General features: G+C 50.6%; 1 protein-coding gene across 1 annotated transcript in view; it reads left to right on the forward strand.

The window, feature by feature from the left end:
• ARID3A (AT-rich interaction domain 3A) overlaps positions 1-18443 on the forward strand; it is a 100317-nt gene that overhangs the window by 4228 nt on the left and 77646 nt on the right. The window contains exons 2-3 of the mRNA XM_048830574.2: positions 9183-10147; positions 16418-16754. Coding sequence (XP_048686531.2) covers positions 9744-10147; positions 16418-16754 — 741 coding nt within the window. The 5' untranslated portion in view covers positions 9183-9743. The remainder of the gene's footprint in view (positions 1-9182; positions 10148-16417; positions 16755-18443) is intronic.

Consider the following 18443-nt stretch of genomic DNA (forward strand, 5'->3'; position numbering starts at 1 on the left):
CATCAGCTTGCAAAACCCTAACTGTCTGCTATGGTTTATTTTTAGCTGAATTCAACTGATCCCCCCCCCCCCTTTTTTTTTTTTTTGCTTTCTTTTTTTCCTCTTCTGAGCATCTGCTCTCGTGGGAAGTCAGTGGGGTTAGCAGCTGAAGTGCCAACATGCTTGTTTCTAGCACATCAGACTTTGGAGACTATTTTTAAAATGAGTACAGCAGTGCCTGAGATCCAGGCCCCAGTGTGTCAGGTGCTGTACAGACACGTCATAAGATAGTCTTACAGTCTAAAGTGCTTACAATCTAAAGGGTGGGAGGGGAAGTGGCTTCCCCTCGTCACACAGTAGGTCAGCGGCTAATCTCTAGAATCCCTATCCCTTAGACAACACTGCCTTGCATAGGGTGTGGTTTTAATTGGCTTCCACAGATATCACCAGGCCCTTAGGTCTGAATCTCATTTAATTCAAGACCCCTTCTCCTATACATTCTGATGTGGCTTTCAAGGTCCATTAAATGGATCTGTTCTGGCTGGGGGTTCAGGAGGGAACCCCTTACTTAGAAAATATTTATTTTGACGCTACGTCCATCTCCATTAAGGAAATGATCCATGGAGGTCAAACGGCAGGCATCCCGTGGCAACACCCCCTTCGTTTGCTGCCCCTCAGCCAGGGATGAAAACAGTTTGGCGCTGTGTGTGTGTGTGTCTGTGTTTTCAGCAGGTGTCTAGCGCGGGTCACAGTGGCTAAACTATTTCAACCCTGCTGCGCTGGCCCTGGTTGTGAGCATGCCCTGGCTGCTGGGATGTGTGTGCACGCTGTTAATAGAAGTTGTCCCCAATAAATCTCTTTGTGCGTCAAGACGGGGCCCTGATCTCGCCCTGCCGTGGTCACTTCAGAACGTTTCCCTCCTTTGCACAAAACGGGCACCCAGTTTAAGAACTGAACATGAGAATTGTCTCTAGACATGCGCATCTACCCATTGCATAGGTGGAAGCCTCACTGGAAAGCAGTTCCCCCCCCCCCCCCCCCCCGGATATGTTTGTCCAATCCACAAGACCAGATTTCCACACTGGCATCCCAAGCCCTCTTGCCCGCTTTCATAAGCATGCTTAGATATTCATTTTGCACAGGAATATAGTAGAAACCTGTACAAGAGATCACTTGATGTAGGTGCCCCAAAATACCTCCCCACTCCCAAAGAATACAGTACACCTCTGCTTTAGCTTTATTAGAAGGCAATGGATTCCCCCCACCCTCAGTCCCTCACTGAGCAACTTCTTACCTAATAAAAGATCCTTTGTATTGCCAGTAGGTGTTGGGTTAAATTAAGCTAACTGTACAAAAGAGACTTCTAGTTGCTCTGGTTTTTGATCAGTGCATTGATCAAAGTTGGCAACTCATAGCAAAACAGAGAGCCAACCACCAAAGAAGTGTGACCAACGAGCTCATGGTTACTGTAATGACTCGTGTTCCAGTTGTGATCTGTCTCTCTATGAATGAAGCTCACCACCCTTTTCTTGTAAATGGAGAGGGTGGAGGAATGAGCAGAGACTTCTCAGCCTTGTTTGCGCCTTTCCCGCCGTTGTGATCGCTGCCCCTCCCTCCCCCCAGTTGGCAACTGCTGGTATTATTTATTTTGCAGTAGTGCCTAAAGGCCTGGGCTGAGCTCAAGGGGCCCCATTGGGCTAGGCATTGCACAAACAGATAAGAGACAGTCCCTGCTCTAAGCGCTTATGATCTAAATAGACCAGACAGATAAAATGCAGGAGCAGAAACAGGCAAAGTGACTTGCCCAAGGTGACCCAGCAGGTCAGTGGCAGAGATGGGAATAAGACTTCAGCTCTCCTCACTCCTGCTTCCATTGCCCTGTCCTCCAGTCCATGGTGGGAGCCCTAGTATGGGCCAGTGCTGCCGGTGTTTGAGCCGTCCTGTCTCCTACACCTGCTTCGGTCAGGGGTCGAGGATGTCCCTTACAGCTGTCCTGTACTGCAGGGGACTGCTATGAAATCTAACACGTTTCCAGTGGTGGCACAAAGCGTAAGCAGACCAAGCAATTGTCTGGGGCCCTGATCACCCTCAAAAGGCCATGCGTCTTATTTACTGTAGACTTTTTAACAAGTAAGTGTGTGTAATAAAAAAAAAAAAAGGATTTGTGGAAATAATGCAATTAGTATTTTTAAGGGGTGGGAAAGGGGGCCCAAAATATTCCCGGTTAGGGCCCCCAGTGGGCTAGCAGTACTGCTTTTTTCTCAGCCACAACAGCTGTGAGATTATGGGACCCAGTTATATAAAGCAGTCCCCACCTCATGCCTTTGAAATGCTTTCTCCTCTTGCAGCACAGAAGGGAGAAAGCGATATCCAGGTTCTGTTCTGTTGGCGCTGCGGCGTCTGGCTTTAGCAGGGCAACGTGGGGACAAAGTTAAGACTGATCAGGCCCACGTGCGCTGCGAGACACAACCACATTTGCAGCGGTCAGCGGAGAAGGGCTGGGTGAGCCCGTCACTCCTTGCTGGACTTTTACTTGGAGCTCTGCCCAGAACTGGGTTTTGAAAGCCGGTGTCTCGCCCAGCTTCCTCTGATTGGTGTGCATGGGAGTCTTCCTATTCTGAGAACTGTGCTTGTCAGACCATAGGGGAGCAACCCCTTCCCCACCTCCGCTGTATAATTAGGAACACAAGAGCTGCCATCTGGGGCTGGACCAGTGGTCCGGCTAGTCCAATATTCTGACAGCACTGGGGCTTCATAGAATCATAGAATATCGGGGTTGGAAGGGACCTCAGGAGGTCATCTAGTCCAACCCCCTGTTCAATGCAGGACCAATCGATAACTAAATCATCCCAGCCAGGGCTTTGTCAAGCCTGACCTTGAAAATCTCTAAGGAAGGAGATTCCACCACCTCCCTAGGTAACCCATTCCAGTGCTTCACCACCCTCCTAGTGAAAGTTTTTTCCTAACTTCCACCTAAACCTCCCCCACTCCCCGCTTCATAGGAAGGTGAAAGAAATCTGGGTACATAGACACAATTAAGGTCCCAGCCACAGTCCAGCTGGGACCTTGTTTTATGGCATGGCAGGCAGGAAAGCTCAAAAAGCCTGGTTCATAGAGGTAAGAGAATCTCCGTGTTTAGTGGCAGCATGGGCTAGTGGATAGAGCACTGGACCGAGACTCAGGAGCCCTGGGTTCCATTCCCAGCCCTGTTGTGTGACCTTGTCCAAGTCATTTCACCTGTCAGTGACCCTGTTTTCCCTCCCACCTTATCTGTCTGTTTACACTGTAAGTTCCTTAGGGCAGGTGCTGTCTCTTACTATGTGTCTATACAGTATCTAGTCTAAGCCTCCAGGTGCTACTGGGATACCTGTGGACAAGGACAACTCGGGTTAATGAACTGCCGTGTTCTCAGGGCTGCTCTCTAGAAGCAGCCTCTTGTTCTCTCTTGGGTGCCCTGGCTCTTGATCAGGCTTTCTAGGAATTGTCTTAAAAGCCAGTTGATCCTGCTGTTTGCTTTGCAGCAGGGAGGGGTTGTGGGGATTCTGGGGGTGGGGGCTGACCTTTCAACAGATTAGTGGCTCCCCTCCAGCCCCTGCTTAGAGGAGAAGCCACAGACCAGGCCTTTGCGTCAGGGCTCGCTAGGGTGATGTCACTGGTCTCCAGGTGAGTGCCTTTGGCTGTCCACTCCAGCCTTGTGCCACAACACGGCTGGTAACTCCTGAGGCTTGGATGGAGAACCTGTGGCATGGGCAGGCTCCATGTGCCCTAGCCAGACAGACCACATGGGGCACCCTTTGATGTGATCCTTCTCCTGGGTGCCCAGGTCCTTGCTGAATGCTGGAGAAGGCGGTAGATGCTTTCAGGAAAGGCCCTTTCTCCTTCACCCTGCATCAGGTTCCAGCTGCTACTTTTTACTGCTCAACAAGGACTGTTACTAGAACAGCTTAGAGGTACCAGTTGTGGAGTGTGAGTGTGTATGTCAGAGAGAGAGAGAGACCCTCCCTTTATAAGAGTGGAATCCACCATGTCCTAGTCTTATTTATTGTGCATTACAGTAGCACATGAGAGCCCCGGCCACTGTGCTTGGGGCTGTACAAACGTAAGAGGCGTGTACGCTGGAGGCCTAACTTCCAACTCTGGTAGGCCTCACGGCTTGCAGTGGCTTTGCCTCCGCCCTGGGGCAGTGACACTGAAACGCCCCATGCAGGCAAGGCCACGGTATATGTGGTGTTTATTTGTGGTAGCACCTGGGAGCCTCGGTCATGGACCAGGACCCCAGTGTGCTAGGCGCTGCACAAAGACTGTGTCTGCCCCAAAGAGCAAGTAGAAGAAGAGACACTCTGTATTAAGCACCAACACGAGACAGGCCTGGTCTAAACACTGTTTTTGTACTGGTGTAACTTTTGGCTCCGTGTGTGACTTTTTTGGTTAAAAAAGATATATATTAGCACAACCCCCAATGTGGACACAGTTACACTGGTAGACCCCTTTGCACTGGTATAGCTTATTCCCCTTTCCTTATGGGAAGCAGCTACACTGGTATAAACCTCTCTATACCAGTATCGCTGCTTCAGCACTGGGGTTTGTATTACTGTAATGACATAGGTTTAGTTCAAGCCATGCAACTTTCTTGTGTAGGCCAGGGCAATACTGGATGCCACACAGCCTGAGCGATCTCCAGATAACTCACACCTCCCTTGAGGGTTTACATCTTCGTGGAGGAGGAAAAGCCAGCCATTGTGTCTTTTCATAGCTAACTACCGGCCTTTTATAAACCTGCTTTTGTCTCCTGTCCCCACTGCTGCCTACAACATCATTAAACAACTAATGTCTCCATGACTCAAAATGCCTTCCCTGCTAAGATGCTTACTTAGCTTTTTCTTGGCGCTGTTTTTCCCAGCTGTAACCTCTTGGAGAACTGGTCTGAGATCAGTTCTTATCCACAGAAGGTAGGACAAGAAGTAATGGGCTTAATTTGTAGCAAGGGAGATTTAGGTTCAATATTAGGAAATCTTTCTGACTCTAAGATAGTTCAGCTCTGGAACAGGCTTCTAAGGGAGGTTGTGAAATTTCCATCATTGGAGATTTCTTTTTCTTTTTTTTTTTTTTTAAGAACAGGTTGGACAAACACCTGTCAGGTATAGTCTAGGGTTTACTTGGTCCAGCCTCCGCACAGGGGGGCTGGACTTGATATATTCTCCAGGACCCTTCCAGCCCGACATGTCTCTGAATTGTTTGTAACCACTGGGCTGGGACCCTACCACCTGTGAGCTGCCAGGGTCCCAAAAAATCCGTTTGCCTTGTCTTCAGCAACGAATGAACTCCTTACTCCTGGCCATGATATTGCTAAGAACGGGGCTTTATTCACTTTAATAATGACAAAATAAGGAGTTTTTAAAAAAATAATCTACATGGACGTAATCCTTCAGATACGACATTCAATCCTTATGCTGGTAAATTCACACTTGCGCACAAATAGTGTAAACCCCATTCATAGCCCTCTTCTCGCCTCTTTCCACCTAATTCCATTTTATTTATCATGCCGAGACTCAAGAGGGTCTTAGACCTCTAGCCATTAACAGCGAGACCAGTTTAGAGCTAAACACTCCAGTTGAACTGCTTCAGCGGATATGTAAATTGGTACAATGCCCAACGCCAACAGCACAAATGCAGTTCTGTCTGGACAAAGGTGCTTTAAGGTACAGCTTATTCCTGCATATTTACTATACAGATATATAATTGCCTGTGTACAGCCAGGGGATTCTACTGCTTTCTGTACGCCAGCTTCTGAACAGATTAAAATTAAAGCGGTGCAAAAATTGCATTGACAAGCCCCTAGCGTATAGTCCACAGCCTGCATTTTGCAAACATAAACAGTCACTCTGGCTTAAACACACACACGAGATGGTCTAGAAACATTTCCCTCCTTCTCTGTTTTTCTCCTATGTAAATCATGCAAGTCTGATCCAGCTTCTCTAGCTGTCTCTGGAAATCATGTGTCCTGCTCCACTGACTGATTTCTCTGTAATGCGTTCTCTTCAAAAGGGACTAGATTTCTGCACCTGCTCCAACTGGTTCAGAATAAACTGACCCCCGTGTCTCGGAAGCGCTCAAAGCCATTCATGAAATGGGTCCCTCATTAAATGAGTCGCTGTCCTGCTTATGCCTGGATTTGTCTGCAGATTTCTCCCAGCAGAGCTCTGTTGTCTGATGCACTCGCCTTGGAAGTGCTGCTTCTCTGTCTCCAGCGTGGATGGGCAGGGCTAGAAATGTGACACCCCCCCAACCCAGGGCTGGTTTAAAGCCAGTTTAATCACACTTTCAGTTAAACTGGACCAGGCCTAAAATCCAGTTACACTGTGATTTCTACCACTGTGAGGAATCTCTGTTACAGCCTGATGGTTCCCCTGGTGCGGTTACACTGTGGTTCATTGCTGCTAAGTTTAAAATGGAGTTAAATTGCTCCCAGTCCTCATTCACAGCAGGAAAACTCAATGCCCTGAACGATTGCAGGGAAACAAGGAACCTCACTTCCATCCCTTCTGCATTTGTCTAAGAACTAGAACAATATTGGTGGAGACTAAAAATAAAAAATGAGGGGTTTTGTTTTTTGCCACGTTCCCCCTCCCCTTCCCCCCCATCTCTTGCCCACTCCAAGAACGCTGTTTAAAATGCAGCTTGATCCTGTCTGGGGCCCAGGCTCCTAGTGTATTTGTAACTGCATTGGAACTACCGTGTTGCAGCCGGGTCGACCTCAAAATGGTGGCACTTAGGGTGTGGATTGGACCTCTAAGCAGTGAAGCCCAAGAGACAAATTAGCGCGGCAGCTGCCTTCTGTACTCGATCTTAGATCTGGCAGCCCAGCCTGCAGGGGGCTAATGACTTTACCAGACCAGAATTCAACTCTGTCAGTCCTCTCAGGAGCTTTGGGTATGCTTCCTGCCGCAGCTTCCCTCCGTGCCAGCAACAATGGGAGTGCCCGAGTTAACAAGTCTGTGGTGTCATCCAGACCTGTCCTGAACCGGGTTAGACGCACTCCAAGCTGTGCTTCCCGGCTGCCAGGGGAGCTGAACCGCTGGGAGCGTGGCCTAGTGGATAGAGCACCGGACTGGGAGTCAGGAGACGTGTCTTCTGTTCCCAGCTCTGCGCTGCGTGACTCGTGGGCATGTCACTTCCCTATTCCCTGTCTTTCCCCTTCCCCTTTGTCTCTTTCGCCTGGGCTCGTTGGGGCAAGGACTCTTTCACTATGTGTCTATGCAGCTCCCAGCCCAAGGGGGCCTGGGTCCTGGCTGGATATTACTGTAATAAAAGCCCAGTGTTGGGAAATCTTAGTCTAGTATAGACAGATTTTATTTATTTATTTATTTAATCGTACTGGGAAAACCTGAGGGCTGGCGGGGAAGTGGGCTCTTGTTTTCACAGGAACTTCTCTTTTTCAAGAAAAGGGCAGACAGACTTTTCAAGCGTTTATTTTCCTTAAGTGTGTAAATGTGCTGGCAAACTACATGTAGCCCTTGTGTGCCTGGCAATTTGTCAACGTGGCGTCCTGGGCCACCCAAGTCTGGGAACCCCTGCGTCATAGCATACTGACACCCCTATGAGTGGGAGTATTGGGATCTGCGGGAGGGACCCTTCTTCAGGACCTGTTGACAGTGGATCTCAAACCAAGTCTAAGGAACTGTGTGTAAACTCTGTGCCAGGTAAACTAATTCCATCTGCCAGCAGGACGGGGGTATGGAGGGGTAGAGCCCTACGCGGACACAACATTTATATCTGCCTCTGATCCGCAAACATGGTTTGCAGATATAAAGCGGATAGCCGCAGATTTGCAGGGCTCTACGGACATGTTCTAGCCTAGATCTGCCCCCTGTCTGGGCCCCATCCATGCTGGCCCCCTCACCTTGGTTTTTGCTGGTCCAGTCTAAACAGGTGGCCTACCTGCTAATGAGAGGTAAATGGCTCAAAACCCCCCCCCCCTTTTTTTTTTTTTTTTTTTTAACGCCACTGGACAAGCCATTTTCAACCCCAGACAAGCTGGGGGCTGGCTGATATTCAGCGTGTGAGGGTCTGAGATGCTTCGCAAAGGTGGGTCAGTATCGCTGTGCGATACGCTTGACGTTACAGGGAAACAGAGGCACAGAAGTACCATGCAGCAAACTAGTGGCTGAGGTGGGGCCAGAACCGTGCTTACCTGGGTCCCAGGCCAGGGCCTGACTTGCTGCACCCCAGGAAGGACTCGGTCCCGCTCCCAGTGTGGATTCTATGGGCTCGTCCGTGCTGTAACCACTGTACTGGGAGGCTGAGTTACACAGTTGTCCCCCAGCTCTGAGCTGCGCTGTGGTACAGACTGGACCTAACTGTGTCCTTGATTTCCCCCCCTCCCCCCCCCCTGCAGCTTTGGACTAGGGTGACCAGATGTCCCGATTTTATAGGGACAGTCCCGATATTCAGGGTTTTGTCTTATATAGGCGCCTATTACCTCCCCACCCCGTCCCGACTTTTCACGCTTGCTATCTGGTCACCCGACTTCGGACCGAGCAGGTCGGGGCACATGAGTACGCCGTAGGGGAGGACGGGGAGAGGTACTCCTAGTGCAGGCCGTGGGGGCCTTCCTCCATGCAATTGCCACTAGCCAGTTTCCCTGACTCTGTCTCCAAGGCAGGGCAGTCTCAGCTCTGTGTCCTCGGGGCAGGGCTTGGGTGGAGGAGGAGGGTCTGTGTATGGTTCTTTCAGTAGCCCCTCTCCTCCCACGGGCTTGGAGGAACAGCGGAGGCCTGGGGTGAGGGATCACCTGGTAGGTGTTGGATGTGGGGGGAGGGGAGCCCGTTAGCTGTGGGTCAGTGACACCAGGGCTGCTTGGAGGCGGATGTCTAATGACCAGGCGGCCCTGCTCGAGAGCTCTCAGATTGCAAAGCAGCCGCAACAGGCTTCTGGAACAAGCTGAAGGACGGTCCCTCCCCACGCCCAACTTCATTCCCCATGTCTTCCTCTCCCCTGTCATCTTCTTCCCCTACACTCCTCCCTCTTCTTCCTCCCTCCTGGCCAGGCAGGGCCCGAGCCTCCCTCCCCTCTTGCATTAATTCTGGATTAATGAGGCTCCTGGTTAACTCTCTCCTCCCTGCAGTCACCCACAAGAAGACAACCCCAACCCAGTCCGCACTTAACCCTGCTTTCTCTTTTTTCCCTCCCTCCCCCGTCCCCAGGTTTGCGCAGACACCTGGATGAAGCAGAATTGGCCAAGGACTAGTGGGACCCAGCCCTACCACTGCAGCAGAGCCAGAGGAAGGAAGGAAGTTGCAGTCCAGCCTGGGGAGTGCCCGTCGAGCTAAGGGGCGTGCAATGTACAGGACTGCGCTGGCTGCCTGCTGAGCCAGAGGGGCATTGGCCCTGAGGTGTCTTGTTTGCAGAGACTAACAGCCCGGGTGCTTGCAACCAGCTGGTTGCTCCGAGGGTCCTGTCCCCAGGGAAACGTACTGGTGTCATCGGGGTGTCGGCCCCTCGATGCAAAGCAGCCCCTAGTGTACCGCCTTGGTGCCCATTTCCCCCAGGGCGTTGCAACCTCCCTCCTCCCAGGGTACCAGTCCAGGGCTTTATTCCCTCTTAGGAACTTGCCGGCCAGCTCCCGTGGGGCACTGCACCCCACAGGGCGTTGTCCTGCAGATACCCCTCCCCTCCAGGACATTGCATCCTCCACTCCAGGGCGTTGCACCCCGGGTGCATTGCCCGCCAACCCCCCCAAGGAGCTGCCCTCGGCTGGCAGAGCCATGAAGCTGCAGGCGGTGATGGAGAACCTGCAGCGGCAGCAGCGGGCCCGGCTGCAGCAGGAGCAGCAGCGCTCCACGCCTCCCCCGCCAGCCCTGCCCCCTCCGCCGCCCTCCGGACAGAACGTTGCCCTCCCTGCTGGGGCCTCGCTGTCGGCCCGTGGCCGCAGCCAGGACCCCGTCCCATCTGAGGAGGGGGTGGAGCTTGAGAGCGCCCGCATCCAGCGCGCCCAGATGGCTGCCCTGGCCGCTATGCGGGCAGCAGCTGCTGGACTCAGCCACTCACCCAGTCCAGGAATGTCAGATGAGAGCCAAGCCTCAGAGGAGGAAGAAGAGGAAGAGCAGGGAGAAGAGGAGGAGGATGGCGGGTACCAGCCGGAGATGGGCTCGGAGGAAGAGGAGGAGCTGTGAGTATGGATGTATAAATTTGCATAAATTAACACCTCCCGTGGCATAGGCATTGCATGCTGACTTGAATTAATGCAGCAGCGCATAAATTAATGCACTTCTATCCCCACCGTGTGTTGTGAGCAAGGTTTGAACTTGGGACCTTCACTGCTGAAAGTACAGGCCTTTTCTCCTTGAGCTACGTGCGTACATCCCTTAGTGTTCAACAGTAATGGGCTTTTATCTTCTGGCCCAGCCACTGAATGGGGATACTAGAACGCTTGGACGGTATGTTACATTGACGCGCGCACGTGTGTGTGTATAACATCCTAATCAGATAAAGTAGCTTGGTTTTATACAAATTAACATAGGATCGTTCTTAGGTTGCACGGAGACTTATCCTGATTTAAGAAAAGTGCCATAAACGGATTTTGAATGTTTGAAAACCATCACACTTATATGTAACTGAATTTTAGCATACAAGTCTCATGTTAACTAAAATCACGTGGTGCGTTGAGGGATTCACACTGATGTCTCCCTTCTGCAGTATAAATATGGGTGTCACTTTTCTCAAGCGGGTGTCGGATGGTTTAGCCTCCACCACTGGTCGGATTCTTGGCGGCATGATGCCCTATGGCGACAGGCCGAAGCGTTGCCAAATGCCCCTTTGGGTGTGTGTTGTGTTGGAAGTCATTGTGGGGGCTGAGAGCCGTCTCTTCCAGGGCCTGCCCACGTACAGTCCGAATGTTGCAATGGCATCGCTTTTCGCTGAGTCTACGATAGCACATCAATTCTGTGCAAGAGGTAGGGTTGACCTTTGGCAGCTGGTGGGAAGAGCCTTGTTTGGGGGCAGCCCTGGAACTGCTTTTTGGGGGAGAGAATCCCATGGACTCAGCCTGGGGGAAGGGGGTGGGAGACTTTTCTGTTTACATCTCTATACCATGCCCATTGTGGTCCTTCCGGAGCATGCTGGGACACAAATGCCATACTCGGGTATAACTTTCATTTAGAATTGTAGGAATTGCAGGGTAATTTGGTCCTCATCTTCTCTGTCAGTCGGTGCAGTGTCCTTAAGGCAGCCCTGTCTAGTCTTAAATTACCCAGGCAATCGGTTGTTCTGTTGCCTCTGGCCGGTGCCAGGCCACCTGTCCACTGCCACCCCATATAGGACAGCCGCGGGAGCTGTCTGTCAACAGTTGTCTGCATTTTTCACTGGGATAGCAATAGGGCCCTTTCCCCCTTCAGTTAAAGGGTTGCTGTCAAATTGAATCCATATTTCTGAGGGACAAAATTCCCTGTGTCACTAATAAGTTAGATCATTTAAAATTGAAAATTAAATATTTCAAAATAATGGTGTGGTTTCTTTTTTTTGTCACTTCTGCTGGGTTCCCCCTGCCACACTTGGCTTGGGCCATTTAAACAGAAGTTGGGTGTGTCTTCTGCCTATCTCTCTGCCTAACTTGTGGAGTTGGGAGTAGAGAGGGAATCGCCGTACTGTAATAAACTGGTTAAGTGTGTGTCCGCCACTGCTCTCCACAGGATGGAACTGGAACTTTTCAGATGTGTGTCACATGCCCTATAGTACAAATAGGTTATGAAGATTCTTGTTTAGCTCAAGTATAGTGTGTGTGTGTGTGGGGGGGGGGGGGACAGGACTGTGACTTTTTGGGGGAGAGGGATCGAAGTTTGGTCTCTGCTGTCACTGTGAAGTTACAAGTGCCATAAAGTACAGTAATGATGACGCATCTGGGACAATTATACTATTGGCTGGGGAGGGAGAAAGGGACTGGAAACCTGATGTGAAAATCTGCCTTTTTTTTTTTTTTTTTTAAAAAGCTGAACTGGTGACACACCTTCGTCTGTGCGAGCCTGTTTGCTTAAGGCAAGTTCACACCCATAGCACAACTAGCTACCTTTCAAATTAAATGGATGCACTGGATTTTGTTCCCCCTTTTGTCTTTTCCTCTCTATTTGCAAGTGGCAGGAGCCAAGTAGCAGTGCTGGGGGCTCTCCAGGGGCCCGGCTCAGTGTATGGGCCCCCCTTTCTCTTTAATATCTGTCTAATCTGAGAGAAAAATACACAGTTGCATTCTGGCAGCATGTTCACCCGGAGCAAACATTTGGCAGGGTGTGTCTCTGTCTCTCCAAGCAGAGAGGTGGGGCCTGTCCACACCTCCTTGGGGAAGGTGACAGGGCTGTATGTGCCCAAAAACTCCGACTCTGATGGAGTGAAGAGCAACCGTATCTAATTGCTCTTTGCCTAGCAGATACCCATTGTGCATGATGAGAAATCAGCCATAGGGCACCTGTAAACTACCAGTTCAGGGTGTGTCCCGTTCTAGTGGTGGGGCCATATAAGAAGACAAGTGCCTACTACTGCTGCCAGCTAATTGTTACTCTTCTAGATCAGTTGGTGGAGGCTCCTGCCTTTAGAGCTGAATATGTCAGTTTTATGCCTCGTTGGCAATCTGTGCCCAGCTCTGTTGCAAGCCCCTCTTTAATGGGGGATAACTGTTGATGTACAACAGATAGCACTTTTTTGGATGCAACCAGGTCTGGCACCAGCCTTCCAGTGGGGCATGTGGCATAGAAAATAACAATTGGACCATTTTGATCAGAGCAGACTTGCAAACCTCTCAGGAAACTCACCTGTGTAGACCCAGAACAATGACACTCCTTACTAAAGGTCAGTATATAAATGATTGATTAACTGTTTATTAAAACAACCTAATAGGTGGCTTATAACCATAGCTGACAGCCACTTATAAACACCTGGTACTGATGTGCTCACGTAAACCACTGGCGAGTGTGCTGGAGATTCTCGGTGCCCGATCTGCAGCAGATGAGCCTGTTACCCGGCCAGCTAGGGGAATCTTCGCTCTTCAGCACGTGCTATAGCAGCTCACGCTTTTGGCTCTGGAGGTCCCAGCCAGTCTGCGGAATGGCGGTGTTCACACTTACAGCCCCCGATGGCACTTGCAAGCGATCTGCTTGCAGGCCTGTATCCTGTGCTCTGTTGTTGTTCCTTTATAAACCATCTCTACATGGAATCCGTTAATGTAAAGTGTGCCCCGTGGTGTCAACTTGCCAGCCACTCCCCTTGAGAATCCCAAGTGAGATTTCAACACTGCCCACCAAAAGAAACACTTCTCTGCACAGAGGAACAGGACAGTGCAGGGCTACGTTAGTGCCAGGCAAAACTTCCCACTCGCGCTTGGGAGAATGGAGATTAAGCAGGACCTAGAGCTAATAAACTTTGTCCTCACCACTGTCCCATATACATTTTTGGTTGAAGGGGGAGCTTAAGGATTCTCCTTCCCACAGAATGACACTCTGATCTCCTTTTCAGGCAGCTGTGCAGGCCCAGTGATGGCTCTTGCTCCCTCGCTTCTCAGGGGCCAGCACCATCTCTTGTTCTGAGTCCCCACTCTCACCTGGCACTGGGAGAGCTGAGATCCCTGTGCCCCACCCGCCCCCCTGCATACACACGCTCACTCGTCTCCATCCCAATCTGCACTCAGATGTGATGAGAAACCCGGTTACAGTGGGGTGGGGAGGGTGGGAGCTGAAATGCTGGCAAGGAAGAGAGCTGGGTTACACAGAGGGCTTCTCCCCTTTGCCCCTTGAAGGAGCAGGAAGGAAACTTCCCTAAGCAAGACTAAACGCAGTTTAGGGCCTTCTTCAGGAGGTGCTAATCCTGTCCGCCCCTAAAGCTGGGTCTACACTAAAAAAATTAGGTCACCCCTTCTACCTCCCTCAGAGTTGTGAAAAATCCACACTCCTGAGCCATGTAGTCAAGCTGACAGAAGTTCCTGCGTAGACAGTGCTAGGCAGACGGAAAAATTCTTCTGTCGATTTAGCTGCCGCCTCTCAGGGAAGTGGATTAACTACAGCAACGGGAGAACCCCTCTGGCGCTGGCCTCTGCACTGAAGGGCTATGGCTGTGCCTCCCCATCCCTGTCTATTTCACGCATTCCCGAGGTGTCTCCACCCCGATGTTGTCGATAATCAGCCTAACTGGTTGGTTTGTTTTCCTATTCCAGGAGAGGAGAGCTTCCTCGCCAGTGCTAAGATGGGCTCGGATCCAGGGCTGTCAGCACTAAGGGGAAAAATTTCGAATTGGTTCTAAAACTGGTTCAGCTAAGCTGGCCGGAGTCCTAGTGGAGACTTGTTTTTGTTTCTAAGATGGTCCAAGATGGTCTAAGATGACCTGTTTGTGGGGGAGAGCCAGGGTGCCTTAGATCACCTCAGACTGGGTCAGTGCTACAGCTCTGACTGGCTTATCTGAGCCACTTTTGAAACCAGTTAGAAAATTTCTCCAGTAGAAACAGGTCCCTCAGAGATGTGGCAGCAAATCTAAATCCCTGGTGTCTTGGGCGCAGCTCCCAGTTGAAGGGTGTGCTGCTCCTTCCAGGGAGGATGGGTTGCCATGATGGAAGAGAGAGTGGACTTTGACTCAGTCTGGATGGGTACATTCGGGGGACGTGGGATGATCTGATGTAGCAGAGGAATCTATGCAGTTACTGTGAATTCACACCACTGTAAACGGGAGCAGAAGCTGGCTTAAGGAGACTGTCTTCCGAGTGTGTATGTAGAATATTGTGACTCTTCTTTTTTTTTTTTATTATGAGAAGGAAAAGGGTTTGAAGCTGCACCGTGCTTTGTGCTAAGGCTGCCCATCACGCTTTGGTCAGGAAGTGAACTGGGCTGGGGTGGAGAGAGGACAGAACTGCCCCAGTGATTCAGGGAAACTGGAAAATGTGAAAATGTTCGGTGCTTCTATTGCCTAGTGTGTGGAACAGATTATTTATTTCTGCTAGCGTGCAAACTCTTACTAATTGTTTGCAGTGCAAACTGCCTGGAGTTTGGTACGAATTGTTTGCAGTGCACACAGCACAGGGGCCCTAGCTGTGATCTGGGCACAAACACCTAGTGAGACACAGCCCTTGCCCCAAAAAGCTTACAAGGGAGAATGAATGGTTCAAAAGGCAACCTGGGCAGCTCTGGAGGACTTGCAAACGTGCATGATTGCGCTGTGGAGTTTGGAACAGTGAGCTGGCTTGCTGGATCAGTGAGATTTAGATTAGACTGCTAAGGGCTGTGTAATGAGACTCCTTGGTTTTATCCTGCCCTGATGTTCCTCTCAATATATAGCCTGTCTCAGGCTTTCCTGACTGTTGCTCCAGGGTAGTAAGCTAGTAGGAGATAAAATAAGACTCTCCTACAGATGGGCTTTCTTGTTTACAGCTAAGAACACCCAAGTCTTCTGTAGCCAAAAGTGGGCACTGGGTAGTTGTTAAATTGGGAGGCAACGGTTCCTACTGGTTAGAGCACTGGACTGGGACTCGGGAGGACTGGGTTCTATTCTTGCCACTTGCCCTAGGAGCATACAGCAGGCCAGTCTCTTCCCATCTGTAAAATGGAGCACAGTACTGAGTGGCTTTATGGAGTGCTCTGAGCTCTGCTGATGAAAAGTGTTTATATGAGACCAAGGGATCGACCCTTGGCTTCTCCTACTAGCCTGTGCAAAGGCACCATTGACCATGTAGCACTGGAAGGGGGTGGGGAGCTGCCTTGTCCAGTGACCTCTTAACCCCGCAGTATGTTGCTGGCCAGATGTAAGATGCTAATGCTCCAGATGGCGCAAGGGAAAGGTGGTGCCCTGACATGGGAATGGGTAATGCCCGTGTTCCTGTGCACTCAAACAACATGTGACCTATGGTAGTCGTGTTGCTTAATGCTCAGATTTAGGCACCCAACTTCCACTGAAATCAGTGGAAATTAGGAGCCTAAATCCCTTTGGGGATCTGGGCCTCAGATGCTGTGGTAATGGCATGGTATAATAAGCTATGTAGAACAGAGCCAGTCTGGATCAGACCAAGAGTCCAGTCTTTACCCACAGCCAGGAGAGCCCTGCAATAGGTGGTTATGGGATAACCTGCCCCAGGACAAGTTTCCTGCTGAAGCCTTGGGGTAGGAGGATTTATATGCCATCCTAAACTTTCTCATATCTTGTGGGAAGGAGTTCCACAGGTGTGAAAAAAGCATTTCCTTTACCGGTTCTGGATTTGCTCTTATTTGGTTTCATCGAGTGTCCCTCTAATAATCTTGATTGCATTGAATCTGGTGCCTTCTCCATTGCGGGGAGGGCAGTTCTTGGCGTGGAGGTGGGGCACAGGTAGCGTCTCTGTGTGTTGATTTTTAGTGAGCTCTCTCCAGATGCTACATCGTGAACCTTCTCTTCTCTCCCCAACCTCACCCTTTTTTTTTTTTTTATTTATAACTTCTAGGAAGCGCAAATGGGATGAAGATGACTTTGAAGAGGACATGGGGGAGGAGGAGGAGGAGGAGGAGGAAGAAGAGGAGGAGGAGGAGGAGGAAGATTATGAAGAGGATGAAGAAATGGGGGAGGATGAAGGGCTGGGCTCAGCAGAAGTGGTGAGATCTGGTCCGGGATCTCTGCTTCTTCGCAAGCCGCAGGTCCCCCAGCAGTACCGAGGCGAGCCCCAGAGGCTGCCGGGGGGCCAGGAGCGGCTGTCGTCTGGATTGAGCCATCAGGGGCACTTGCAGCTACAGCAGCAGGCTCCAGACCACGGAGACTGGACTTACGAGGAGCAGTTCAAGCAAGTAGGTACCCGTAAAGGCATATGTCCCTTTAAATGACTTGCTGGCATTGAGTTTATAAGCCGGTTACTTTTAATACTGCATCTCCAGTATTTAATCCCTTGGGGACCTTGAGCCGGGTCAAGGAGTTCTTCCCCATTGATGCAGGGGGAAATCGCCTCCTCCTCGTTGCCAGAATTAAGATGTCCTTTAAGATGTCAAGAGGTGTGTTGCATTCCTGGCTAAGCTGGGAATGCTGGTGTATTGAGAGCTGCTCGTGCCAAGAGACTGAGACATCCTTGGACATGTTTGGAATGGCTGGAGTAGCTTGGAAGGGATTTTGAAGGGTGGCAGGCGGGTCTGACACCGTGTGTGAATGAAGTCTCTAGGGTAGAGACTGGAGAGCCCAAACCTCTGTTAGTTTGTGCTTCAGGGACTTAGATGGATTTTGTAGTTTGGAAATTTTGCTGCTCCTTGCGGGGAAGCACTGGTTCCTTGTTTTGTCCTTTTAGTTCACATGCTGCCAACCTCAGGTTAAGATCTTGGCCCTGAGCCACCGGGAACAGTTTGGTACCACTTCAGAGGAAGGTGGCCAAGTCAGAGAACCAGGGAACTCTGATACCTTGGTCAGTCATTCACACCGGTGCTAATGCAGGTGTTTTGCGCTGATGTGAATGACGGCACTGTGTGCCATCTAAATGGAGTATTTGGATGCATGTGTCTTCAAACCACACGTTTTTACTTGTGTCAATAATGCTTCTGCTTTTTTCCGTCTTCAATCACCTGATTTTTAAACTCTGCTCTTCATGCGTCTGCCTGCCTGGCTGGGGGGTGTGCATCTCGAGGGGAGCATTCGGGTCGGGTTCTCACACACGAGCACCACTCCGCAGCGTTTGGTTTGCAAAGGCAATAGGGAATCCGCCTAGGTGTCTACACTGCACTCCAAGCTCGTCGTTGGGATTCCCTTGTGTTGGCCTTAGCTTTTTCGAAAAGCTAGCCCGTGTGGTGTGCCCCATCCCCGGAACCATTGGTTTCTGAGGCAGATCTGACCTCCTGGCGTCCTTCTGCAGAGATCTGTGAAGGCAGGGGCACTGGGTATTTGAATGGTGGACATTTCAGCCCTGATTAAGTATGTGATTTAAACATGGGCCTGACTCTAAGGGCAGGCCCATCCAAGTCACATGTACCTGATTGGTGATCATAAACTAGCTTTCTCCTGGGTTTCACTCTTTAACTGTGCCCCCCCCCCCCCCCGCCCCCATCTTTCCTTCCCTTCTGGGTCCCCTGCTCCTTGTTTGCCAAGCCTCGCTCTGGGGAAGCAAAGATTCTCTCTCCTCTCATTCATTCCCCCCCCCCTTGGTGATTGGCTAGAGCTGGGTATTGAATCCGTAAGCCTTTGGCTAATAGAAGGAAATGTGCTTAAAGCAGGGCTCCCCAGACACACAGAGGCTCCTTTGATGTATGTGTTTAAGTACCATCTGAGTTTAGGGCTGGGGGGAGGGGATGCTACGCAGACAGTAGCAGCAGATGGAATCCAGATGGAGTGGGGAAAAAGGGGGGAGCAAAAGGAGGTTTATGTGCTGCTTTTGGGGTGACTTTTTTTTTTTATTGGCTATGCCCTTTTATTTTGGGGTCCCTGGCCAACCAAGGGAAGAGAAACCGCTCCAGGGGAACAGCTGGCAAGGGTGCCCAGCATTTGAGATCGCTCCAGGG

The sequence above is a fragment of the Caretta caretta genome, chromosome 25 (assembly GCF_965140235.1).
Source record: "Caretta caretta isolate rCarCar2 chromosome 25, rCarCar1.hap1, whole genome shotgun sequence".
NCBI lineage: Eukaryota > Metazoa > Chordata > Testudines > Cheloniidae > Caretta > Caretta caretta.